This window comes from Cynara cardunculus (assembly GCF_001531365.2).
Source record: "Cynara cardunculus var. scolymus isolate 2C chromosome LG 15, CcrdV1, whole genome shotgun sequence".
Classification (NCBI taxonomy): Eukaryota; Viridiplantae; Streptophyta; class Magnoliopsida; order Asterales; family Asteraceae; genus Cynara; species Cynara cardunculus.
This window is the reverse complement of record NC_037542.1, coordinates 12,880,895-12,908,817: the sequence shown is the minus strand read 5'-3', so window position 1 is coordinate 12,908,817 and position 27,923 is coordinate 12,880,895. Positions and strand designations below refer to the sequence as shown.

General features: G+C 34.0%; 2 protein-coding genes across 2 annotated transcripts; one reads left to right on the top strand and one right to left on the bottom strand.

Moving 5' to 3' along the window:
• Window positions 1–1,638: 1,638 nt before the first annotated feature.
• LOC112528770 (28S ribosomal protein S33, mitochondrial-like) lies at window positions 1,639–9,301 on the bottom strand. The gene is made up of 3 exons (XM_025139843.1): window positions 9,156–9,301; window positions 8,225–8,451; window positions 1,639–1,956 (listed from the first exon to the last, which is right to left on the bottom strand). The coding sequence occupies exons 2-3, from the start codon at window positions 8,440–8,442 to the stop codon at window positions 1,866–1,868; spliced, it is 309 nt and encodes a 102-aa protein (XP_024995611.1). The 5' UTR covers window positions 8,443–8,451; window positions 9,156–9,301; the 3' UTR covers window positions 1,639–1,865.
• A 14,051-nt stretch (window positions 9,302–23,352) lies between these two features.
• On the top strand, window positions 23,353–25,284 carry LOC112528559. Its single transcript, XM_025139581.1, has one exon. The coding sequence runs from the start codon at window positions 23,353–23,355 to the stop codon at window positions 25,282–25,284; it is 1,932 nt and encodes a 643-aa protein (XP_024995349.1).
• Window positions 25,285–27,923: the final 2,639 nt, after the last annotated feature.

Genomic DNA, 27,923 nt, shown 5'->3' with positions numbered 1-27,923 from the left:
TGAGCAAAACGCACAAAATAGCAATCTACTTACATAAATTTTTTTATTATAACATTGTACTTTCAGTTTTTCTTATTATAGCAATGTACTTTCAAACTATTTTTTATTAGAACATTGTACTTTGAAAAATTTACCCATTATAGCATTGGGTAACCTTTTGATTTAAATTTACCTATTATATTAGGTTTCCATGCCACCTCATTGTCCACGTAGGTTGTCCACATGTACTATAGTGATGTAACTTTCTTACTACATCATTGTACTATCAAAATTATTTTATTATAACATCTATTAGTTCTTACTAAACACTGTATTTTTAATTTTAATATTTAGATATTTTACATGTTATTTAATAAATATATTAAATGAATTAAAAAAATCTAAATTATTCATTAATACACCAATATCATTAAAACTAGTAGAACATAACTTATCTCGCTAATACTTTTTTTTTTAAATATGTGTTTTTTGAAGAAAAAAATAAGAATTTTCATTTTTTACCAAAAAATGTTATCTTTTAAAGAATATATTATATTTGTTCAAAAAATTTTACTTGACGTATTAATATATTAAATTAATTAGATTTTTTTGAATTATTTATTAATATAACAATATTAAAAAATTGTAGATCACAATTTATTTCGTTAACATTTTAAAGAGAACTTTAAAAGATATGTATTTATTTGAACAACATAAAATAAGAAGTATTACTTTTTTTACAAACAAAATATATCTCAAAAATAATGTTTCATATTTATTTAAGAAATATTTTACTCTAGAATATTTAATTTGCATGTAACTTAATAAGAAAAAATAAAAAAAATCAAATGTTTTTTTAGATCATAACAATAAAAAATAAAAATCACTAATAATAATTTGAAATAGGTTTTTATTTTTATTTTAGTTAAGTCATCAAAATAATGTGTCATCCGCATCATCTCATTAAAGCCACACAATCAAAAAAATCAAGGGGTTAACCTGTTTAAAAGGTAACAGGTTACCCATTGCTATTATGGGTAGATTTTTTAAAGTACGATGCCTTAATAAAAAATAATTTGAAAGTACATTGATGTAATAAAGAAAAACAAAAGTAGAATGCTATAATAAGAAAATTTGTGAAAGTAGGTTGCTATTTCATGCATTTAACCCGTTTTTATATTTAAAATGAAATATTTATCCAATATTTGATTATGTTTATCCGTAATTAGTAACACGAATTCAAATATAAAGTTTTAATAAGTTGTACTTATGCATTATTTACTTATAATATTGAATTTTAAATAATATACATCAATAAACAATACTTCATACATAAAAATGATTTTTATAAATTCTTGTCAAATACTTTATAATATAGTATATATAATCCTAACATAAACCCAACCCTCTATATTCTTCTCCCACTTGAGGGAGAATAGTGTGTGTTTTACATCTGTTATTTATAAATATGTGTCTTTTTGTATGTTTATGGAAAAAGTTCCGCAAAAAGGCTAATCGGACCCTTTTTCAACTCAAAAAATGGCAGATTTTTGGTAACCACCACTCAGCAAATTTTCTAAATCTACCACTGCAAAGACATGATCTCTAACCCAAAAAGTAGAATGATTGTTTCCATGAAGACTTCACATTGTACAAAATATGTGAAAGAGAGACGTCATTTTTCTCTTTGAAGAACTAGTTATCAGTAAGCAATAACGTACAAATAGAGATACATGTATACAAAAAAAAAACATAACCAAGATAAGGAAACTACACAACCCCCTAGTTTAATATCTCTCAAATGACTGATAAAAATCAAGGCAAATAGCAGCAACCTCTTTGCTTTGTGCCTATCAAAGAAAACGTTCAATATTGGGTATCGATTTCTATTTATTACGTTTAGCAGCACGCTTTCCGTGTCCCTTCTTAGGTGCTCCTTTTCCACGACGCTTCAACATTTCAAGTTTCGATAAACGACTGCAACAAGAAGACAAGAGCGATAATATGTCATACTTTGAAACTTGACAACGTTCTGACAATCCATGTAGAAAATTCGGGAAACAAACACAAAAAAACTAAACTAACCCAGTATATCCCACCAACGGTGGGCTGGGTGGGATGGGGTCCAGAGACGGTAGGATGTAAGCGGCAAGGACCTCTACCCAAATGAGTACAACAACCGTTTCCATGAAGAACTCCGGTTCATACAAAGTGTTAGAGACTTTGGAAGAGTTAAAGAATTGGAAAGAGGAGAAATAAACACAATATCAATTGCAGAAATGGGCATTGTTGCCTAAGGCAAATAAAACAAAGCTATGGTTTTACTAGTTTCATATTGAACTTGAAGAACATACACTCTACGTTACTCGAACTAGTGTGATGCCATACAACAAAATGAGTGAAACTGTGTTTAAATTTGCTTACATCTTTTATTATTCTCCAGAGCCAAATCAAATGAAAACCAGAAAAATGTTGAGAAACAGTTTCACATGTGGAAGGATGCATATGAAAAAATGCATGTAAGCCATTCGGTGTTGTTTCATATATGAAACATAATTGTTTACATGTTCCATATATGAAACACACCCACACATGAACAATAATACAACCTTGAATCCCAAAATGAAACTATTGAATGGTTGAGATTGATATTCACGGTTCGGCAACATTTTTATGTTTCTCATTTGATTTATAGCTTTTGAGAGTGTTGTACCAACTCAAACAAAAAAAGGTAATCGGACATCGCTAACTATTCCTTAGACCGGGCGTGATAACCGGTTCTTAAATAACCCAACTTCAAAAAATCATAACCGGCTACAAGTGGTCGAACTTTTAGCAACCAGTCTAGTGTCTCTTATATTACTGACCTCTAAACTTGTGTTTCAAGTGAAAGGTAATAAATGTGGGTTAGGCTCCTCGATCACAAAAACCACAAGATGTAATGCAAAGAAGATCTTAGCAACTAATAATGTCTACTCCAAGCAACATCTCACCACCTACATCCATCCAATCACAACCATTCCTTAGAAAGTTCCAGTGTCATTTAATATTGATAAGGAGCTGGCTTCACTTATCATGGTAAACATTTTGTGAGTTCTTCTCTCGGTTGCATTTAATGCTTATGTGATTCTATAGCCAGCTGTTTAGGAAGGCATTGTGGCGGGGGGAGGATGCACTTTATTGCGTCTTGTTGCAAAGGTTTAGAGTATCAAAAAGACCCTTCACAACGACGAATAGAAGGTAGGAGTTGATATCGTTGAGAATTGTGAGAAACATATCCCATCTCCTACCTTCTATTTATCTTGTGAAGGGTCTTTTTGATACTATCAACCTTTGCAACAAGACGCAATAGAGTGTATCCTCCCCCCACCACAATGCCTTCCTAAAAAGTGCTTGTAGAATCATAGACGCATTAAATGCAACCAAAGGAAGAACCCACAAAATGTTTACCATGTTAAAAAACCCACCTCCTCATCAATATTAAATGACACTGATGTTTTCTAAGGAATAGTATTGGATGGATGCAGGTGGTGAGATGTTGCTTGGAGCATGCACTATTAGTTGCTAAGATCTTCTTTGCATCACATTTGGTGGTTGTTGAGGTTAAGAAGCCTAATCCACATTTTATTACCTTTCACTTGCAACACAAGTTCAGAGGTGAGTGATACAAGAGACATTATACCGGTTACTAAAAAGCTCGACCGCATGTAACCGGTTATGATTTATTGAAGCTCAGCCAATTAAAAGCAATCGGTTACCAGGCCCGGTCCTTAAGGCTACCCATGTCTGATTACCCTTTTTTTCTTTTTTGTTTGAGTTGGTACAATGATCTCAAAAGCTATAAATCAAGGGGAAGGATTGTGTCAAGGGGTGGGATTGATCTAAAAAGCAGAGCAATTGTTTCCATGAAGACCCTCGACTTGTGATAAGTGTGAGCAAACAAGTAAATGGAACTCATAATCCATCTACTTCTACACCATACAAAATGAAAACATTATATGTTCAAAACTAAAAGTGCCTAAATCATCAAGACAAACATGAAGTGGCATCATCCAAAAATATATTTGTATATTCTAGTATTAAGATAACAGAAAAGCTATAGATTGAAACATCATTGTATTTCGATGTCCTATAAATTCGTATATGGAGATATATACTACTCGTACTCTTCCTTAAAAAGGTATGACATGTTTCTGGCAATGCATACATACAATACTAAACGGTACACGTATCAAGAAGTGATACGAGCCTCCTAAATGGCACAAACATTCAGTCAAATTCCATAGAAACTTGAGTTATAAAGTTTGCAAGGAGATTTTTAAATGTGACATATTATCCATATATACTTGTCGAAAGGAGTCCATTAGATTAGGTTAGCAACTTACTCACTGCTATAGTCCCATGGTTCGTGGGCATAGACAGAATAACAGTGCAAAATACCAGGGGAGAACCGCGTATTACCACCATTTTGACCGCTATTTGTCCTGCACTCTAGCTCGCTCCAAAACTAGACTATGTTCTTGGTTCTTTCTCTGGTTCTCTTCTCCACTGAGAAGTGAGTGGTCAACTTATGTTTCTTTTTAATTATAACTGCTCGTGGTTACTCATAAGCTGATTCATAGGTTCTGTTCAAACTTCTATTTATTTGTGTTCTCTAAAAGAATTTATGGGTTTTTGGTTCAACGAATGCTTCTGGATAGTCTAGTGACCCAATTCAAACTTTCATATTGTTTTAACTCTTAGTAGGTTCATCACTTTCATATTGTTTTATATTAGTTTGTTCTTCTGTTTAGCCTGGGCATCTTTATTTATCAACCAAAGCCTTGGTTAAGTCAATGTCTAGATGTAGAAACTATATATTTCTAGTTAATACATATAATATGTCATGTTATACATACATATATATACATAAGGTTGGGCTCGAACGAGAACAATGACCAAATAAGAAAACACGAGAACGGCCGAATAAATGTGATTTTACACTAAAATCACGTGTAAAACGACATGTGATTCACGCAACCTTGGCCACGACTGAGGTCGCGGGCCAAGTCGCCCACACACCCCTTGGGTTCGCTGTATTACGTGATCACATGTGATATCAGTGCAAAATCACATGTGATTTGGCCATTCTCGTGTTTTCTTATTTTGACTATGTTCTCTTTTGAACCTCCCTATATAAGTATATATATAATTCTAATTATTATATAGACGGCTATATCACTGCTTTACTATCGCGACAAGCGCTATATCAAATCACGGTCTTGATCGTTATTTTAGATTTTAACCGCTATAACAGCATAGCTTAACAAATTTTCAGACCTCTAAAACAAGATGAGATGCTATAACAAGTTTTCGAGGTCCATATCTGTCCAAGCAGAATGAACTTCGGCTTAGGCCAATTCAAGATATTCCACTCCCTAATACTGTAACTCCAACTGAACACCTTTCACAACAAGAAAGTTGGACCAGATATCAGTGCAGATATTTGTGTCGCCTGGTTCTTATCCTTGATACCCGTTTCAGACAGATGGTGTCTTTGTAACTAATATCAACACAATTAATACTATGGTTGGGCCAATGGGTGAATAACAGAAGTTACACCCAGTCAACTGTGGTTCCTGAGTCTTCAAAATGGACAGTCCATGCTATATACAATACTCCTTTTGACATGTGCATTGAAGGAGGATGAGATATAGGATGGAGAAAATTGAAGACTTGAGTTCGTTTACTTCCACATGTTGATTGGAGGGTGATTAACCAAACAACTCTTCTGCTTAAGTGAAAAAAACAAATTCTGATAGCAAGCCTGTAACTTATAACTTATTGATGGCCGACATTTCTAAGGACGTGACATCTGATAGGAGTTATTGGAGATGCAAGATTAGTGTAGTAAACTAGGGGTGGGGATCTGTAGCTAGCGGAGACGGGAGCTGGAGAGGTACAAGAGGGGGGGGGGGGTGTACCCGCAGTTAGGTTACTAGAGCCCTAAGTTGGACTAGGGGTATGTGGTTTTTCTTACCTTGAGATTTTACTCTATCTACTTCTGTGTGTATGTTGCTGATTGCCTCTAAATCACTTTTCTTGACTTGAGTTCTATTTTTTGCAAACTCTTTTTTCCGAACATTCTACTCAAGTGAGGGTCTTTATGGAAACAACCGTTTTACTCTTTCGGATAGAGGTCAGGTCCGCGTGCATCCCACCCTCTCAGACTCCACCTACAGGTGAGATATACTAGGCTCATTTGGTTTGGTTTGGTTTTATACCTGTAACCTATTTCAGTTTTGACAACATGACCACTATTGGTAATGCTACAATAACAACCACCATGTATAGGAATAAGAAAAATTAGGATAGCAGAGGGGTCTTTTCAGCAATTGAAGGAGCAGTTGAAATTAAAATTCTTTTAACCTTCTCTAAAAGTTCAACATGTTCCAAATTTATCTTGGAATCTTGTCAATATCAAGAAATTGACCCAAAATCTCAATTGTAGGGCTAATTTTCACTCAACCCGTGTTTTTCTGGAACTAGTCCTGGGTAGACAATTAGCAATGCTAGGAAACATGATTATCTCTATATCTTAAAAGAAGGGACAAACTCAAATAAAAGATGTCAAAAGAACTCCAACAGACAAATCATTTCCATTCCTAGTGATAATGAGGAATATTTGTTGCATTTTAGACTAGGTCGCCGTAGTTTTCATTATTTAAAAAGATTGCACCCTTCTTCATTTCATTGCCATACATGTGCATCAGCTAAACATCACAAAAGTACCTATCCTCCATGAGCATACACACCAACCACACCACTTGCACTTCGCAGTGATATTTGGGAAGCATCTAGAGTATCAACCTCAACGGGAAAAAAATGGTTTCTTGCCATAATAGATGGTCACACATGGTTTAATTGGGTGCTTTTACTTAAAGAAATATTGAAGCTGAGACTATATTCAAAAAACTTAAAATATGGTTCAAACTCAATTCAACACAAAGATCAAAATGATAACAAGTGATAAGCTTTGAGAATATTCTCTTATTTTGAACAATTTTTTTTGCCTTTATGCATTGATACTCACCATAAAATCACAGAGCAGAAAAAATAGGCAAATTCTTAAAGTCACATGTGTACTCATGTTTTCAACAAAAATCCCTAAGTATCTTTGGCAGATGCAGTCCTTCATGCCACATATTTACTCAATAGAATGCAACCTAAAGTTTTAAAGAATGTATTTTTGCATTAGCCGATCCCATTCTCTTACTTTATATTTAGGTTAGAATTTCTTATTTCTTGATCATAGTAGATGCGGTCAAAATGCTGGTTGTGTGGATTGGTGTTGAGGGAGTGAAGAGGTTTTGTCGGGTAAAAAAGACAGGATTGGCATTGTAAGACATGTTAAATTGGGTTTCTTTCTATCTCTAAATCAATTTTGAGAGCAAGGAGACTAAAAGAGATTCGTGGATGTGTGCATCAGGGTTCCAAGAGAGAAAAATCATTACTTCTACTCAAATTTCCACTTTCTCTCGGGTGTCCAAATACTCTTTCCTTTTTTCTCCATAAAGTGAGTTAAAGAAAATGAATTGATCGTAGTTGTAAAAGCTTGAACGACTTTAAACTCATACTAATGTTTACAAAATATATTAAATGATAAAAGATCAGAGTAAACAGTTGTATATATCCAAAATAAGTGAGGACAAAGTACTCAGCAATTTACTTACTAGCATTTTCAAAGAGAGGAGGAAAACAAATAAGCAATAACTTACCAACATAGATACAAAGACAAATTTTCTCCTGAATAAGTGCACCGGTAGGGCACAAAACTCATTATCTTGGCAATCTAAAGTGGAGTTTGAGCAGTAAGGGACAATGAAGTTGACATGTGATTGGTTAATATCTTTAATATTAATTAAGTTAACTAGTTTGAGCAACTGTAAGGGTTTATTAAGCCAATCACACTTTCGTAAAACAAGTGAACGCATATCTACAATCATTTACCAATCACAACATAAAGTAGTTAGCATCACTAACTTGAGCAAGCAGAGAAAATGTGTCATTCAAGGTTAGGATAACATCTTTTTTTTTTCATGTAAATGAATTTTGGATAGTATGCAGTTAATTTCTTTTTCATACTTGGCAGCTTTAGGAATTCGCAGATGGTATGTCATGTCAAATTTAAAGAAGAATCTTTGTATGTAAATGCAGATATTCAAGCTCGGTCTAAAGAATGAGATAGAGGTGGAGGGAAGATTACTCTTGTTCTTTGCGTGCCACGACAAGAGGGTCCTCTTTTTCGATGTCCTTTGGATACCATGACGCAACTTTTTCACCGATGAACTTCTTGCGTAAAATCTTGTGGGCGGATCTTTGACCAGTTGGGTTAAGTACATGACCAAATATCTTTGCCCTTGCCTCTGTTACTCCTCTAACAGCTGCTTGAGCCAACATACTTCTTAAGCTTGAGGTGCTCATCTTTTCAATCTCTAACACAACAAAAAGTTAAACAATCAGTATACTGTAACTGGATGGTAACCTACTTATGCATGTGCCTAGTTGTTCAAATGATTAAAAATTCCTTGGTCAGACTAATCAAACAGCCACCTAGATCCAATCAGGATAAATTGGTTGCAATGCTTATGTTTTACGAGGTGATTGACAGATGATACTATGTAGCCAACATTAGATTATATTGCACAGAAATTTTGATAAATTCCAATTTGGAGTGCAATTCCATAGTGAGAGATTTTGTGTTTATAAATACGATCACTGTTCGATGATCCTAATAGAAGCCACAAAGGATTATATAACTGAAGCAAGAAAGCGAGCATTGAATATTTGAATTAAGTGATACATTGCTACTACCTATCAAACACTACAACACAAAGAACTGTCCATGACACAACAATACAACACCTTTGCATTTCATCAAACACAAACCGTGCATCTTACATGCTACCAAACAGATATGAGATAGCACATAATCACTTAAAGAGTAACCCACGAGACTCTCATACAAAAAAACCCCAATTTACAAAAAATACCCGTGATTGGTACATGAAATGGATAGCTTTTCTATAATTCATTTACAGAAGAGGGTAATAAAAAACAAATGGATGGGAAATCATTTAGGGCAGTATAAAAGAAGCGGTTGAAGCAGATTGAAGATAGAGTTGGAGTAGGGTTACCTTTTCAAGCGAGCGGCGACTGAACCAGGTGCAGCAGAGGGTGGTGCTGAGATTCTTCAATCGTACAGGAATGAGAGTGGTGTGGTCAAGGGTGAAAAATTGGGCCTCTGAACCGTAAAGGGGGTGCTTCGTGCTTTGATATGAAGCGAATCAGATGCATATTTCCGATTCAGAGGTTTTAAAGAAATCTTAAAAGATTTGATATGTACATCATGGGTAGTTTGGATTGTTATAAAAATAACTTATTGATTTTTTCCGGTATGACACCGGTAATAAACATTTTTGAGTGTTTGGATAAACAACTTATATCGGTGTCAAACCAGTAATAAGAAGTTTTTGAAGAAGTTATATTCTCTTGACTTATAATATGTTGATAAGTGCTTTTGTAAAAAGTATAAGTTGTTTCAAATAAGCACTCCCAAACACCCCCCTATAACCATTTTTTTATTATAATTAGATAGTTAAAACATGTTTAAATAAAGATATTAGAGTTTTATGTAACGATTAATATAAAGAGAAACAATTGACCGTATTAAAAAGTTTTTAGAGTAAATTACATAAATTTTACAAATCGTCACTACATTTTGAAAGTTTAGATCTTGTTTGGTTTGTAGGATTGGGCAGATTGGATTTTGAGGGATTTGTAATTGAGTTTTATTTCAATCTCATGTTTGGTTTGAAAGACTGAAATCATGAGATTTCATTGAAATTTCACAAACATAGGATATGAGACAACTTGCAAGTTACTCGATATCGATTCGGTCAAAACTCGGTTAATAATCGACTAGGTTAGGCTCGAGCTCGACTTGGCTTGAACTCGAGCTCGACTCGACATATTAACGAGTTGAGTCAAGCTCCCAGTACTCGACTCAAAAAACTCGTGAGATACTCGATCTTTTTATATATAATTAGTTTTATAAAATGTATTTGCAAAATATTTTTGTATTTTTAGATATTGGAACAAAATTGTGCATTTTTTAACTATAAAAAACTAATCATTATTTTATTAAAATCATAATTAAAAAACTATAAAAATGATAGTGAAGTTGTCCCATATTGAAAGAGAGATAATAAAGGTAGGGCGAAGAGCTGTTATAAAAAGAGGGGGAAATGAATGAAGCTTGTAACTTTGTTTGTTTAATGATGCAATTTGAGGTGAATCCGATTAGTTTTATAAAAATTAAGAGAAGACCCTAAAAACTAAGTTTTATAAAAATCATGTAACACACAGAATTTCCGAAAGTAAGATTTCAAGTTTACTTCATTTTTATCGTTGGGTTGAGTTTTGGGTTAGTGCCTTGAGATTTAAATTACGTAAAGCATTTACGCTAGAAAATTGCTCAATTGGGTGATATGTGAGAAAAAACTTTCGGTGCATCTGGGGCTATAGTGCTTAGTGACAGTGTCGGATGGCACAATAGCTGGCAGGATCGCCATAATCACCAAATTGGGGGAGGGACCCTCGGTACAGTTATAGTGTTTGGTGATATATGAAACTATTTCATTAACGGTTATTGAAGTAGGATTGAACTTTTAATAATTTATAATCAAACTAATTTTAAAACAAAGGATATCATAATAAACGATGAAACATATAAAGAATGAAACATTCTTTGACAGAATGAAACATTTTGAAAACTGAATATTTTATTTTCTTAAGTGAAAAATTTATATTAAGAAAAATTGATTTACCACCTTCTATGTTAAATGTTTCTATTATTACGTTTCCATAATTAAGAGTAATTATTACCTTCCAATATTAACTAGTATACAATCAAATGATCATTATACCCTTACTTATTAAAATTATAGAAAAAAAAAACAGAATTTTTCTATTGATCGAAAATGATTTGCATAGTTTTCATGAATTGGACGATTTGTAACGTAACCCGCCTTTATATATATATATATATATATATATATATATATAGAGAGAGAGAGAGAGAGAGTTTGGTTATTATACAACTCATCGCATTTGTACAACCAATGCAACCCAATATATTAAGATATTTATGGAAATGATGAGAGTTCATTTATTATGATTTGAATATTTATAGAAGATGAATATGATTCATTAATTATGATCGATACTTTATATTAGGAAACAATAAAAACTTCTATGAAATCACATATTAATCAAATGAAATGGACGGTTGAGATTGGGTTGTATTGGTTGCACAAATGTCAAGAGTTGTATAATAACCAACCCCTCTCTCTCTCTCTCTCTATATATATATATATATATATAGAGAGAGAGAGAGAGAGAGAGCCTCAAAACAACAAATATCAAGCGATGAATTTAAAAAATAGATGGTCCAGATTCGAATGTAACAGTCTCTATAATATTAGAGTTACTATTAGCAAAATATAATCATCCATATTATTCATGGCAGTTGAATTATTGAATCCAACCATATATATAACTATCAGGTATTAAAGAAAATCGGTATTCAAAAAGACGCGTCAAAGCGTCCATCATAGTGCGATATGGTGCAAGACGTGTCTCTGTCATTATGATAAGACCTATAACGTTTATGAAAGATGTAGCTTACATCATGGTGTGCCGTGACGTATATGTTTTTTACAAGGCGTGATTTTTTAGTTTTTTTAAACTTTTCTGTTTTTTAAAATTTTCACTTTAAATATTAACTTTTAGAGATTTATCTAATTACGTCACTTACAGATTCACGAATTCTTACAATCTTTGACTCACGATTAAAAAAAGTTGTAATTTAATTGTTTAATCAAAGACTATTTGTATAATAATAACATATATGATTTTTTCTCTTATTATATAAATGTCGTATTTTTTAATTAATATCATTACATGATTAAATAATATATATATATATATATATATATATATATAACATATATGTATTTATATAATTTTATATATAATACGCAAATTTACCATCTTATGTATTGACAAACGTCATGTCTTTACCATGATTTATAAAACTTGAGACTTGACCTCATCGTCGATAACGCATTAGTTATTTTGAACCTCAAAAAATACAACTATGATGAATAAACATGGGTTGGAATGATTTCTCCAATTTTTTCTATTTCAAGGTTGGACAGGACTCACATGTACAGGAGGGACATAATTGTAAATTTGTTATTATCTTGGCCATCACTATCCTGCCTACACACAGAGATGACAGAGAAAGGGAAGGATAACCTCTCCAGTCTCCACTGCATATTATCCTCCATACCCTTTCTTCAACCAAACCTGATTTTTGTGTGCGTTTTCAAGAATCTAAACACCATTCTTCAATCGATTTAGAGTTCTAAAAAACAAACATCCTAACTGTTTCCATCTCAACTTCACTTGCAGAAATTTGGGGCACCAGTGGTAGAACTACGACGTATTTTGGGAGAAAACTGAGCACAAAAGCTGTAATTCTACTCCCACATCGGGACGGAGTAGATGGAACCGACTTGTTTATAAGCGGCAAATGGAGTTGGATTATCGCCGGGCTTGGTAACGCGAGCCTGTGACTCGAGTGAGGGCATCAAGATGGCTGGACTGTGATTGAGCCCAGATTGGTTGGGTTCGATGGTTGCAAGATCTGGCTTGCCCGTTCCAAGTTTGGAGTTGGACCATGTGGTTAAGGCGAACGCCTGGGCTTTCATGGTTCCTAAAGCAGAGGGCAATGCGTTAGGCTGGTTTCACAGAGCTGCGAAAACCTCTCCCTCCAAACAGTGGAAAGATAACAGGCCGGTGCGTCCTCGGCCCATATAACCAGCTGGGCTCCTTCTGATGGACTACTATTTTTTTTAGATTAGTACACCCTCGGTGCTGGTAAGGTCAGAACTGTGGATGTACATCTCCGGGTTGCCGGCCTATCTTTTTTCTGCGATTGACCAGCCAGCTGGGTTCGTTTGGCTATTCTTTTCTGTTGAAAAGGAGTCAGCTGTCTGCGCGAGTTACCTTCTTTTAGGCTCCGCTAGACGACACGACATTCTCGTCTAAATAAATAGATGTCAACCGTACTTGTGATGGTTCTCAAGGATCCAATATGAGACTGGTGATGGTCAAACCGGCCTGGCGTGGGACCGTCGAAGGATCAGGACCGGCTCGGCTTGATTTTTAAAGTGCATCCGTTTTTTGGTCATATTTTGTATTTTTTGTTTTCTAAACACTATATATAAGTGTCTTGGTTGAGAGATTTACCTACCAAGTTCTCGATTCGCATAAAACGCAAAAAAACGTTCACAATTGTCGATTTCTCGCTATATTTTGTAAGACAATGCAATTTTAATTATAACAAAAAGCATTTTTAAAGTTTATTTGAATGACCCAATTACAAATTTTATAATGTATTTAAAATATCTATCATTAAAAAAAAATATTTTTTAATGACCGGGACCGGTGGCCCATAACCGATTACAATAAAGCTTGACCGGGCTCCACCTTTTTGAACGGGACCGAGACCGGTTATGGTTGGTCATGAGAAATTTTGGGACCGACCCGAGACCGGTTTTGACCATCACTACTTGAGAGGCTCTTAAGGAAGGTGAAGTAACAAAGTTAAGGCAAATGATTTGAATTTGAACAAAAATGAAACCACATAGATGTACACACAAACTCAAATTGTGTATGCAACCACTCCATAAAAGATGTATACACACAAATTGTTTATGAACTTTGGTGATAAAAAACAAAGTTATAGTTATAGTTATATTATATGGAAAAAATTTCAGATAGAAAATATTTGGTTTGTAAAATTCAAAAAAAATGTTAAGGCTGAACCTGAACCTAATAAGGACCAAGAAATGGATAATGGTCTTTTTTTATCGTTTGATTCATTTAAATTCCGAAATCAATTACAAATACAAAAAGGTTTTTTTTGATTGGATGAGAATGAATGATTTTTTTTTTAATCTTACATCGATTCAGATCGACTCCGAATCAAGCTATTGCCACATGGTACCCCATACTTATAAAGTTGTTATATAACCTAACCTCACTTTCTTTGTAAAACAAATATCCTATATGTATGTGATTGTCTAAGCTTTTTCTTGAAACCTTGATGTAGACTTGTCTTAGACTAATAATATCAAGTTTAGGGGTTGTTTGTTTACCTCTTAATAGTTCTATTAAGATGCAGCATCTGAATTATTAAAAGGTGAATCTTGTTTGGCAAAAAAAAAATCTGTCTCTTAGTAGTTCTAAAACTCTCTTAATGATTTTGTATCCTCAGCCTTTCTTAACCATTAAGTGTCCTGATTTCATTGTAAACAATTATATTTCATTTTGCACTATATCATGAAAGCCTCTTAATCATTCTGACCATTTAATCATTATACACCAAACCATTCAGCAACTGTTAAACAACCCCTTATTTTAATTTATATTTCTCAAATTTGGAAAAAAAAAAACCAAGATTTTATGATTTCTTAAATGTATTTAATAAATAATAAATTCATGATGTTTTTTGAAATGATTTTTCAAATATTTGTATTTTAAGGGTAGTCTTCAACAAAATCTTCAATGAAAAGTTCTTATAAACAAAAATTATAGGTTTTTATACAGAATTTTGATGTAAAATGACATTTTGATAGGTTTTTATATATCTTTTTTGATTTTTTTAAATATGGTTTGTAATTTTTTATGTAGTCATGGATAAGGGTGCTCAAAAACCCGACCAACCCGATCAACTCAACCTAATGCGAAATAACTCAACCCGGAGCAACCTGATGTCTAATTGAGTTGTAAAATTTTCAAACTGTAGGTATTGGGTTACTATTATTTGAACCCAATCCGATGAACCCGATATGCATTTATTTCTTGGATTTAATATGATTGTTGAATTTCTATTAATATATACACTAGACAATTACACTATCACGTACGCTATTCATATACACATCTTTTCAATCTATCCACATCTCTATATAATTCATTCGTATATATGTTCAGTAACTGTAAACATATATACGTAAATTGAKAAAATTAACTGAATGTGATATACGTAAGAAATATGGATAAGTTGTATCAAATAGTTGATGATGAAAAATGAATTATGAGTAGAGAAATAACATGTTCAATGTAGAATAATATTTTACGAACTAAAGTATCAACCCGACCAACCCGTACAATTTAAGTTGAGTTAAAAAATTTTAAATCGTAAACATTAAGTTGAGTTGTTAAAATATCTCCAACCCAATCAACCTTAATCATGGATGTTAAAATAATATATGAAATCCATAAAAACTGCCATCATGGATTTTGTAATTTGATGAAGTAAAGAAATAAAAAGTAAAGAATTACAAGAGAGGTTTTCTAACATGTTAATGCAATTCTCGAGGTCGGAAGGACCCACATGTACCTGAGGGGCATAATTGTAATTACAATAACCATCAATCTCCACGCCCTCCTGCTTAAGCAATAAGCACACACACATAGAGAGGTAGATGACAGAAATAGGGAAGATGAACAGCTCATGCTCATCAACAGATACTCTCCATACCCTTGTTCAATTAAAATAAGACCTCATTTCTGGTTTCATTTTCATGAATCTGAACACCATTCTTGATTCGATTTGGGTTCTCAAAAACAAGCATACACAACCTACATACCTCACCCCTTCCATCTCAACTTCACTTATTGGTGCACCCGTGGAAGAAATGCGACCTATTTTGAGAGAAAGCAGAGAAAACTGAGCACAAAAGCTTCAATTCTAGTCCCACATCGGGATTAGTAGATGGAACCGACATGTTTATAAGCGGCAAATGGAGTTGGATTATCGCCGGGCTTGGTAACGCGAGCCTGTGACTCGAGTGAGGGCATCAAGATGGTTGGACTGTGATTGAGCCCAGATTGGTTGGGTTCGATGGTTGCAAGATCTGGCTTGCCCGTTCCAAGTTTGGAGCTGGACCATGTGGTTTAGGCGAAGGCCTGGGCTTCATGGTTCCTAAAGTAGAGGGCAATGCGTTAGGCTGGTTTCACAGAGCTGCGAAAACCTCTCTCTCCAAACAGTGGGAGGATAACAGGCCGGTGCATCCTCGGCCCATATAACCAGCTGGGCTCCTTCTGATGGACTCCCATTTTTTTTTTTACCTGCATACTGTTGTTTTCGGTAAAAAAAATGTTTTACTATTGTTTTCGGTAGCTTCAGTTTACATTTTCTTAGATAACAGAGGGAAGGATAAAATAAATTCAGAATATAACATAATTTTCTTTCTTCTAATTGAATGTTTTTGGTGTTCGTCCAATAAAATATGTTATACGATAGGAGTAGAGCAAATCTCGAACAGAAAAAATTACCTGCTAACAGATACAGTGGAGGTGTTTTTTTTTTTTTTTTTAAGAAGGTGAATTTTTTTAGAATCAGGATCATTGTGTTGTTATGATTCTTTATGGTGGATGGTGTGTTGTTTTAGCGGTGTGATAAGAAAAAGGATGTTCTTAGATGTCTGATAACAAAATATTTGTCGCCAACTGTCGGTTCAGAGAGATTAAAGAGGTGATTATATGATGTTACATTCTGTGTAGATTTCTATGGTAAAAGACACATTCTTTGCATATAAGTGAAAATGTATCTGTTGGAGGCTATATCAGCTAGACGTGGACCATTTCTTCTGTATCTGCATAAATTTCTTACATACAAGTTTTTGTACAAATTTGTAAGGCTGCAAAAAAAGCTCTTATATGTGCAAACTTACTTCATGTTTGTTTTTGTATGGTGTAATTGATATTTCATAAATTATTAAAAATCAAGTTTATATGATTTCTTAAATGTATCTAAACCATTACACATTTGATTAAATTTTACACACATTTTTTCTCAAGACTATTTTTATTCATAATCTCTTACAATCTAATCCAAATTAAAATATTACTTTTTCACTCATCCACCTATACAATCTTCCAACTCCAATCCAATCTCGCTTTCTTTTTTTTATTTAACTGTGATCCAGTCCAATCTAAAATATAATTTTCTAAAAATTATATATTTTAATTTTTAATCATATATAATTATTAATTTTAAATATAAAAAATATATTAAATGGATTATTGTATATTTTAAAACGTAATTATAAATATAAAAAACTTACCATAAAATTGAAATTAAATAAGATAAGTCACAAAAGTAATTATGAAAATATATCAATAGTATGCTCTATTTATAAACAATTGAAAACTATAAAATTTGGTATATTTTTTAATCTTTATTTTTTTTTATTGAAGTCATTTTTTTATTAGATAAGTTTTTATCTTTAAAAAAAAATTAAACAAACCAATAAATAAATGCCACATGTCAATTTTATTTAATAAAAAATGCTTCAATCCTAAATTATTAAGTGAGAGGGATCAATAACCTATTTTTATTTTTTAATTTTTTTTTTCTGAAGCTCTTTTTGTCTCGTTTCTATGCTTTAAAGAAAATAYGTTGGAAACATAAATTTACATAAAATCTTTATTTTCTCTTGACACTTTTATCAAGGATTACWAGAGGGGCAGAGTGGTAATTGCATTGTCTATCAATTTTTATTTTTGAATTTATGTAATTAATTACATATAAATATAATAAAATACAAGATAAATATTTATTTTAAATAGAAAAAATTTAAAATATAATTATAATAATCAAACAAAATTAACAAAATAAATAATTATTATCTTTATATGAAAATTATAATAAAAAATTAAATTAAAGAAGTTACAAAAAAAATTGAGAACTATTAAATAGTTAATTTGATATTAATATCAATTTTTTTTAGATTCTTATGTTATCTTTAAATTTATATTTTATTTAAAAATAAAAAACATTATTGTTTTATCAAAACCACATAAAATCGTAGTATATCGATAGAGACAAAATAAAAACTAAATATTAAAATGAAGATTATCTCTTTTCATTGCACGAGAACCCTTCTTGTAAAAAATAAAACATCATATCTAAAAGTGTTAGTAATAAGTTTATAGAATATTTTTGAACGTCTTTATAAGTTTTTTAAGACATTTTTAAATAAAACGTCATATTATCTATTTTATATGACACTATTTGAAAAAAATGTCCTATAAAAATGTATTTATAGAAGACACTTTAAAATAATGTACTATAAAATAGTTAATATGACGTTTTTTTAAGATATCATAAAAATCTTGTTAAGACGGTCAAAAAATGTCCTATAAACTTATTACAACATTTACAGATAAAACACTTTATTGTTTCATCCTGTAAACTTAAATCCTATAAAATAGTTTATTAGCATATTTTATACTTAGTTTGTCGTCTTATAAACTCAAAATGAAAGTTTTAAAAGTGCGTTACCCAAAATAGAAATCATTAACCGGTTACCATATAATTAAATATTTAAAACTTTACATATTAAGTATCAAAATAAAAGTTTTAAATGTTTAAAACTTTAAAGTATCCGAATATTTAAATGTTTAAAACTTTACATAAATCCATAAAAACAGCCATTATAGATTTTTAATTTGATAAAAGATAAAAAAAATTACCAGGGAGGATTTCTAACATTTCAATACAATTCTGAAGGTGGGATGGACCCACATGTACCGCAGGGGCATAATTGTAATTATATTAACCATCACTCTTAAGTCTTAACACCCTGTTGCTCTATACTCTTCTTAAACACACACACAGAGATGACAGAAAAAAGGGAAGATGAACCGCTCATCTACATAAACTCTCCATACCCTCGTTCAATAAAACCTCATTTTTGGTTTCATTTTCATGAATCTAAACACCATTCTTGACTCGATTTAGAGTTCTCAAAAACAAGCATACACAACCTAACCCTTTCCATCTCAACTTCACTTATTGGTGCACCAGGGGAAGAATACGACGTATTTTGGGAGAAATCAGAGAAAAACKGAGCACAAAAGCTTTAATCTCAYTCCCACATCGAGACGGAGTAGATGAAACSGGCCTGTTTATAAACAACAAATGGAGTTGGATTGTCGCCGGGCTTGGTAACGCGAGCCTGTGACTCGTGTGAGGGCWTTAAGATGGTTGAACTGTGATTGAGCCCAGATTGGTTGGGTTCGATGGTTGCAAAATCTGGCTTGCCCATTCCAAGTTTGGAGTTGGACCATGTGGGTTAGACGAAGGCCTGGACTTCATGGTTCCTAAAGTAGAAGGCAAAGCGTTAGGCTGGCTTCACAGAGCTGCGAAAACCTCTCCCTCCAAACAGTGGAAGGATAACAGACCGGTGCTTCCTTGGCCCATGTAACCAGCTGGGCTCCTTCTGATGGACTCCCATCTTTTTAATCGATCAAATGTATTTTATGCAGGTACCGATAAAATAACAAAATTTCCTTTCATTTAGTGTAATACAAGTAAAAGCGATGAAAATAATGGAGAGTTTTACCCGGTAAATGAAGATTACGACTCTTACCCAAGTAAGTGCTTATCTAGTAAATTGTTGCATTCGATATGTTTTGATGTACTAAAATCTTGCACATCAAAATAAATCATAGCGTTGACTCCTATGGGTAAGTGCGTTGACTCCTATGGGTAAGTGCGTACCGGATAAGCAATTGGGTAAACGGCGCCTTAATAAGTTTTTATTGATATTTTTAAATAAAGCGTAATATTAGATATTTTATATGGCAATAGTTGAAAAAAGTGCCTTATAAAAATGTGCTTATAAAACACACTTTCAAGCAGTGAACTATGAAATTGTTAATACGGCGTTTTATTTAAAAAATGTTCTATAAACTTATTACAACATTTATAGATAAGACACTTTATTGTTTGATCTTATAAACTTATATCCTATAAAACGGTGTATTAGCATATTGTTTGCCTCCTATAAACTCAAATTTACATTGGCGGCAAGGGTTCCGAAAACCAAGAATGTTGTACGATATGCAACCAATAGTCCTTTTCAGCAAAAAATTGTGAAAGGTTCAATATGGACTACAAGCTTGATATTTTATAGCTCGAGGTCAAGATGCAAGTTTACCGAAATAGTTATCTATCATGATCAACTTTCTAGCGTTTCATTTATCACTTGGCACACCAGATGCTGACACGTAAGTTTTTGCTTTCTCATCTTTGCTATCTTAGGTTTAGGTGGATCTGGTTGATTATACGATTTGGTAGATGATTCGGAAGTTGGTTCAGCRATAGATGTAGTCGATGGGCTAAATCGTCGAACTCCTCATTCCCCCAATCTTCCCTGTAACTACATGGTTCCTAAAGTAGAGGACAATGCCATTAAGCTGGATTCCCAGAGCTGTGAATACCTCTCTCTCCAAACAGAAACAGTGGAAGGATAACAGGCCGGTGCTTCCTTGGCCCTTGTCATGTTCATCCGATGAAGAAAATTACCCGATAAATACTTACCGGATAAACGTTTAGTAAACGGACCCTTAGATACGTATTTATATAAAATCTTTATTCTCTCTAAACACTTTTATCAAAGATCGGTGGGACCCACAGCACAGGTACTGGAGGGGCAGAATAGTAATTATATTGGCCATCACTTTCAACTCTACCCACAGATGACAAAGGGAAGAAGAACCGCCTCCATCTGCATCGGTCTCCATCACCTTCTTTAGTGAAACCTGATTTTTGGTGTCGTTTTCATGAATCTAAAAACCATTCTTGATTGGATTTGGAGTTCTCAAAAACAAGCATACACAACCTAACCCCTTCCATCTCAACTTCATTTGCAAACAAATTGGTTTACGGTGGAAGAAATCAGGTCGTATTTGGGAGTATTCAGAGAAAACTGAGCACAAAAGCTTCAATTCTAGTCCCACATCGGGATTATAGATGGAACCGACTTGTTTATAAGCGGCAAATGGAGTTGGATTGTCGCCGGGCTTGGTAACGCGAGCCTGTGACTCGAGTGAGGGCATCAAGATGGCTGGACTGTGATTGAGCCCAGATTGGTTGGGTTCAATTGTTGCAAGATCTGGCTTGCCCGTTCCAAGTTTGGAGTTGGACCATCTGGGCTTCGTGGTTCCTAAAGCAGAGGGCAATGCGTGGAAAGATAACAGGCGGTGCTTTTTTGGCCCATATAACCAGCTGGGCTCCTTCTGATGGACTCCCATCTTTTTAATCAATCATATGTATTATGCAGGTACAGGTACCGTATGTTTTGGGTAGTCATATGAATCCACACATATTCAAACTTTGTGATATGTTAAGAAACCAAGTGTCTTAACAATATTAAGATGATGTGCAGTAAAGCTAGGAAAGTAATTGCAGAATGAATGGTATAAGATATTTTAGATCAAAATGAGTTGAATGTTCTTTAAGATATTTGTGCTTTCATTATGTGTAGCAAACTTGCAATAAATTTCCATGATGGAGTATGGCACGTGCAAGGATATGACAGACCAAAAACCTGTTGTCATCCTATTGTGGTTCTGGCAATTAGACGGAGACTAATTGAGTGGGACAAAGATGCATTTTTTTGTTCGGAACAAAAATTAGGGAGATGGGAACAAAAATTAGATGAATTATTATCTACAAAGTTAGGGATTGTTTGTTTGCTTCTTAATGGTAACATTAAAAGTCAACATCTTAATCGATAAAAGGTCAAAGTTGTTTGGAAAAAAAAATATTTTTAATGGTTACATTATCCTTCTTAACCATTTTGTATCTAGGGTTCCACTAAACCATTAGGGTTCTACTAAACCATTCATATTTGCATTTTTCCAACTTTGTCCTCCATATTCTCTCTACACACTGGCACACTGCTCCTTCCCACTCCCCTGTTCGTTTCCATTTTCCGTCACCGGCGACAACCGGCCGACAAACAGCCCCTATCTACTCTACTTCTCTACCGTTCCTTTCTATTTTCCATCGCCTTCATCGCCTTTCACCAGAATCTCTCTATTTTGACCATCATCGTCTTCACCATCTCTGGATCTCTTGAACCCGTCGCCTTCGTCCCCTTCCCTAGGTCGGCCGGTTGTCGCCGGTGACCTCCATCGTCTCCATCGCCGGCGTCCTCCATCGTCTCCTTAGCCGCTCGCATCAGGTATCTTCTGTTTTGACCTCCATTTCTTTAACAGTCGGTCGGTTAATTTTGACAGCCCCTTAACAGTAGCTTCACCAGGATCTCTCTATTTTTGACAGCCCCTTGTTTTTGACAGCCCCTTATTTCTCTCCCAAATTTACCTGATAAATTGAAACTTGATGTCGATCCTCCGAGAGTTAGGAGCACTTCAGAATTCCATTGAGAGACACACAGGAAGCCACCAACAACAAATGGAGGCCATGGAATGGAATTAGGAGAGATGAAATGGAACACAATGATAACAATAAATAAGAAGAAGAAGAAAAGTGATAGAATACACCATGGTGAGAGTAAAGACGGTCCTTTGGAGTGAGTTTGAAAAAATCCCCATTTCAAATTGAATTCTGCAGAGATATGAAAACCCACAAAAACAATTGAAAGACATACAGGACAAATATGGTTGGTAATTGCTTATGAAAAAAATAATGTTATGTTTGTTTGAATTAATATGAAAAATCTTGTTTTGAATAAACTTAAAGTTGGTGTTGCAAAAAACCATTAATTGTGTCTATTTGCATAAGTTGACTTCAATTTTTCGACACCCTTCTCGATTTGTGTCTGTTTGTATAAAGCATACCTCCATTTCTTAAAGCAAAAAGACTATAACTAAGCTACTCCTGCAACGTTTACCTTTCGACTTGATTGATTCTTTCAGACAAATTATATGACGAAGAGTTTGTTGTTAATTTAGAACAATTTCCTGTATGGTTCTTGAGATATTCATTATTTATTAGTAATGATTAAGGCTCTAATAAATTCTAAAGTTTTCCTTGGATATAAATAAATTACGCACTCATATGTTAAATTCAACAACAATTAATTACATTCCCTTTATACTATATAGTTGATTTCCAAGATGACTTCAGCTTCCGACGACTGTGCGAGAATTTGGCAAGTGTTGGAGGATGATGCATATACATCCCATAATATCAATAACACCCTCGACGCCAGAGACAGAGGATTGTTGTTGGGTTTCTGCCAAATGTTACAAGATTTAGAAGAAGGGAAGAGTTATAGCAAACCTATGTTGTGGATCGGTTTCTACATAGCCGTAGCAACATTATTGTGTATGTTTCTCATGCTCGCGGATTTGTTCCATGGTTTTCGAAATAGAAAACTCTGGTTTCCATCCAAATATTTCACTCTCAACACTGCTACTATCACCCTCATAACTATCGCAATGAAGCTCCCTCTCGATCTGAGTGGTCGGATGCCGGGCAGCACAGACGAATTAGCCAAGTGGGGAAGCATGACCTTCATGTGTACTATGATGTCTAATTTAATGCCTTCTCTTGCGTCTATGGACGATAGGGAACTTGTTGCAAATGTTACAGGTATGGTCCTTCTCGTTGTCACAATCGTTGTCAATGTTTTAATCCAGATTAAAACCGGTGTGGTTCTTAACTTCTTTGATAACTATGTGTACATAGGCGTAATGCTCTTTTTACTTGTAATAATGATATCTTCGGCATTAACCATTCCAACCTCAAAAAAGATATTGGAATTTAAGTATCAACGGGTACAAAAAACTTCAAGTGACGTACATCCACAACTTACAAGAAGGTTGAGGGTTGAAGAACTAATACAATATGTGAGAAAATATTGGATGATGGCAGGAACTTCTAGCCCACAGTTTGTTATGATTACCACTCCACTATGCTCTGCGGCTGGGATAGCTTGTGTGCCTGCAGTAGCCCTGTATTACTATTTCTTTGTGCTCATCTGGGCAGATTTAGAAGGAATAGCTTATTTAGATTTCGGTTCAGATTATGAGTGGTCGATAGTTGTGATTGTCGTAATACAATCCATTGGAATTTTAGTGGGCAACATTGCCCCATTATTCAGATGCTTTGCAGCCTTAAGTTTCAAATTGTCCCTTAAATGGGTTAAGAAACATACCAAGGTCTGTGAAGTAGAGAAGTACTGGACGCAAAAGTTGTTGGAGTGGAAACAGATTCCTTTAGCTTTTCCATTAAGTGGTCGGATATCAAAAGCTCTTGTCTACAATTTCTATCACCTCATTCTAAACCTTTGCATTATATGTCAAAAGCTAATTGTGGTATCATGCAAAATAGTAGGACTCATTCCACTGGGCACTGTAATTATCGGTGTTTTTTGTGTAAACCGCTGCAAGTCATTGAAGGCAAACTTCTTTCTTATGCCTGTTGCCTCAAATCGTGATACAAACCAAGACGTTGAAAACTACGTTTTGCAACTTCAAGACGAGATGGAGCTTGGTAGAAGAACACTCGGAAGCTTTTCAAACTCGGCAAATCGCTCAATCCAAAAGGGTGAGAAGCAACTGCCTACAAATCTTCTGAAGCTGATTGAGCAATGTACGGGATTCGAAGGAGTCGTAAAATTTGATAGTGAGAACATTCAAGGTCTGATTTGGGTTACATTTCCCAACAGTTGGAGCTTGCCGATAGTAACCTTAACATGCATCGCAATTACACTCCCAAACATCAGTCAGGAGAGTGTTGATGACTTGTTTAGAGGTGTGTGTGAAAGTCTTTCATATACTCTTCTTGTTGAAGAAAGCCTTAACAACGTAGGTGAATATAAGAAAATTCAAAAGGCAACTATGGCGTTGCGGCAAGAGGTTGAAGTCAACTACAAGTGGTTGGGGAACACGCTCCAAAGAAATTCCTATAAAGAAAAAAATCCAAAAGAGATTCTTGAATGGTTTGCTGATAAAGCAAAGGACATTGCAGTAGAAATGAACGAACACATCAATGAGGAACCGTTCGACAGCTATTGTGAGAGGTTGGTTGTTGCCGATTCGATGTATCGCGTGACGCAAACAATCATGGTTAACTACCCTGGTGACATCGAAAACGGCAGAGGAGAGCAACTGTTTTACCTGCTATCTAGCATGATTGTAGACATAGCGGTTGCTTGTTTTACCAACTTACCACGAGTCATAGTAATGAAATGCCAGGAGGATGCAATTGAGAAACGAGAGGCTAGTGTTGGGGCTGCAGCGGAGCTTCTTGGTAGTACTAAGACGATAATAGAAAAAGTTGATGCGTGTGAAGTACCAAACTTGGATCCTGAGAAAATGGCATTTATTGACGAGTGGCGTGTTCATTTGAAGCAATCAATCCCTTAGAATGTACTCTTTATCATGACGTGGCAGCCTCTCCTCATTCGAATCCATCTTTCCTTTTCTCTTGATGCATTGGAAAAAATGAAAGAAGCATACCATCCTATCCTACTGAAAGAGGCGCACCTTTTATCTTGTACATTTTCTGGGTTTTGAATTTTGATACTTCTATATCTCCTTTGTTCAGAGAGCATGGCAGCGTTGGAGCAGCCATCATCGAGATGTTGGTTTCTTTACCTCTCTTTTGTTTGTTTTTAAGTTCTTTAATATCTTTTCAGTAAGCTTCCCAGCTTGCGCATGCCCAACCTCTGCAAATGAGGTTAAAACGATGACAATGATCGATGGGTGTACGTTTCGCCGGAGACGGGGTAAGGAAGTTGGTTGTCGTTTATCTCCCGTATGTTGGTTGCCGATCTGTGTTTGTGGTGATATATATATATATATATATATATATATATATATATATATTTTAATCATTCTAATCATTTAATAATTTTATATCAAATCATTCAGCAACTATCAAGTCGAAGGGAACCAACCAAAGTGGGTTATGATCATGTTAGTTTATTAATATAGTGATCTAAATTAATGTGAGCAAACATCTGTGTAGATCATCTAATTTCTTTAAAAATAACCATAATGCACGTATTATGTTTTATATTTTTCTTAGTTCATGCAACTGGATACATATGTTAAGCACAACATTTTGATCAAACCATCGATCATCATCGAGTGGCAAGGCATCTAAACGAAACGAAGTTCCTATTTACTAAGCAACAACACCTTGGGATGGATCGGGAGAATTGGGTTTTGGGATGATTACGGAAGACTCGAACAAAACAAATTTTGTTGCTCATCTTTGTTCGCTTTACAGTTGTTATCATTTAATTCATTGTTTGATGGTATTTTTATTTCTAATGTTTGTTGGTTTTGTAGGCATCATCATTTAATTCATTTTTTAATGGTTAATACTTTTTAAAGGAGTCCTTAAATAGATAAATATATTTTAACATGTCACTACAAGAAAAATCTTCATTAGTGACAAAATATTTTTGGCACTACTAATATAAAAATTGGTCACTAAGACCCTCTAATGACCAACATTTGGGTGGTCACTTTTCGCCACTAAAGGTTCGTCACTAATTTACGTTAGTGACCAAATTAAAAAATGATCACAAATTAGTGACAAAACTAGAGTGGTCACTGTGTTTGTGATGACTATCCTGGTCACTAAATCAGTGAAAGTCGTCATCGATTTCTCATATTAGTGACCAAAGTTAATGACCACCACAAAGTAGGTCACTAGTTTGGTTCAAGATAACGGATCCGTTAGTTGGTGTTGATGTCCATTAGAGACCAAATACGTTAGTTGGGGTTGTTTGTTTACCTCTTAATAGTTTCATTAAGAGACAACATCTGAATTATTAAAAGGTGAATCTTGTTTGGCAAAAAAAAAAATCTGTCTCTTGGTAATTCTAAAACTCTCTTAATGATTTTGTATCCTCAGTCTTTCTTAACCATTAAGAATCATGATTTCATTGTAAACAATTATCAAACAATTATATTTTATTTTGCACTATATCATGAAAGCCTCTTAATTATTCTGACCATTTAATCATTATACACCAAACCCATTCAGCAACTGTCAAACAATCCCTTATTTTAATTTATATTTCTCAAATTTGGAAAAAAAAAACCAAGATTATAGGTTTTTATACAGAATTTTGATGTAAAATGACATTTTGATAGGTTTTTATATATCTTTTTTGATTTTTTTAAATATGGTTTGTAATTTTTTATGTAGTCATGGATAGGGGTGCTAAAAAACCCGACCAACTCAACCTAATGCGAAATAACTCAACACGGAGCAACCTGATGTCTAATTGAGTTGTAAAATTTTCAAACTGTAGGTATTTGGTTACTATTATTTGAACCCAACCCGATGAACCCGATATGCATTTATTTCTTGGATTTAATATGATTGTTGAATTTCTATTAATATATACACTAGACAATTGCATTATCACGTACGCTATTCATATACACATCTTTTCAATTTATCCACATATTTATATAATTCATTCGTATATATGTTCAGTAACTGTAAACATATATACGTAAATTGATAAATTTAACTGAATGTGATATACGTAAAAAGTATGGATAAGTTGTATCAAATGGTTGATGATGAAAAAGGAATTATGAGTAGAGAAATAACATGTTCAATGTAGAATAATATTTTAATGTACTAAAGTATCAACCCGACCAACCCGTACGATTTGAGTTGGGTTAAAATTTTTCAAATCGTAAACATTAAGTTAAGTTATTAAAATATCTTCAACCCAATCAACCTTAGTCATGGAATGTTAAAATAATATATGAAATCCATAAAAACTGCCATATTATGGATTTTGTAATTTGATGAAGTAAAGAAATAAAAAGTAAAGAATTACAAGAGAGGTTTTCTAACATGTTAATGCAATTCTCGAGGTCGGAAGGACCCACATGTACCTGAGGGGCATAATTGTAATTACAATAACCATCAATCTCCACGCCCTCCTGCTTAAGCAATAAGCACACACACATAGAGAGGTAGATGACAGAAATAGGGAAGATGAACAGCTCATGCTCATCAACATATACTC

What these genes read in the sequence shown, in the direction of transcription:
- LOC112528770 (XM_025139843.1), bottom strand. Translation starts at nt 8,442, where the DNA reads ATGAGCACCTCAAGCTTAAGAAGTATGTTGGCTCAAGCAGCTGTTAGA. An exon ending in GTGGCACGCAAAGAACAAGA is followed by an intron (nt 1,957 to 8,224) that starts GTAATCTTCCCT and finishes TTCTTGTTGCAG; the next exon opens with TCGTTTATCGAAACTTGAAA.
- LOC112528559 (XM_025139581.1), top strand. Translation starts at nt 23,353, where the DNA reads ATGAAGCTCCCTCTCGATCTGAGTGGTCGGATGCCGGGCAGCACAGAC.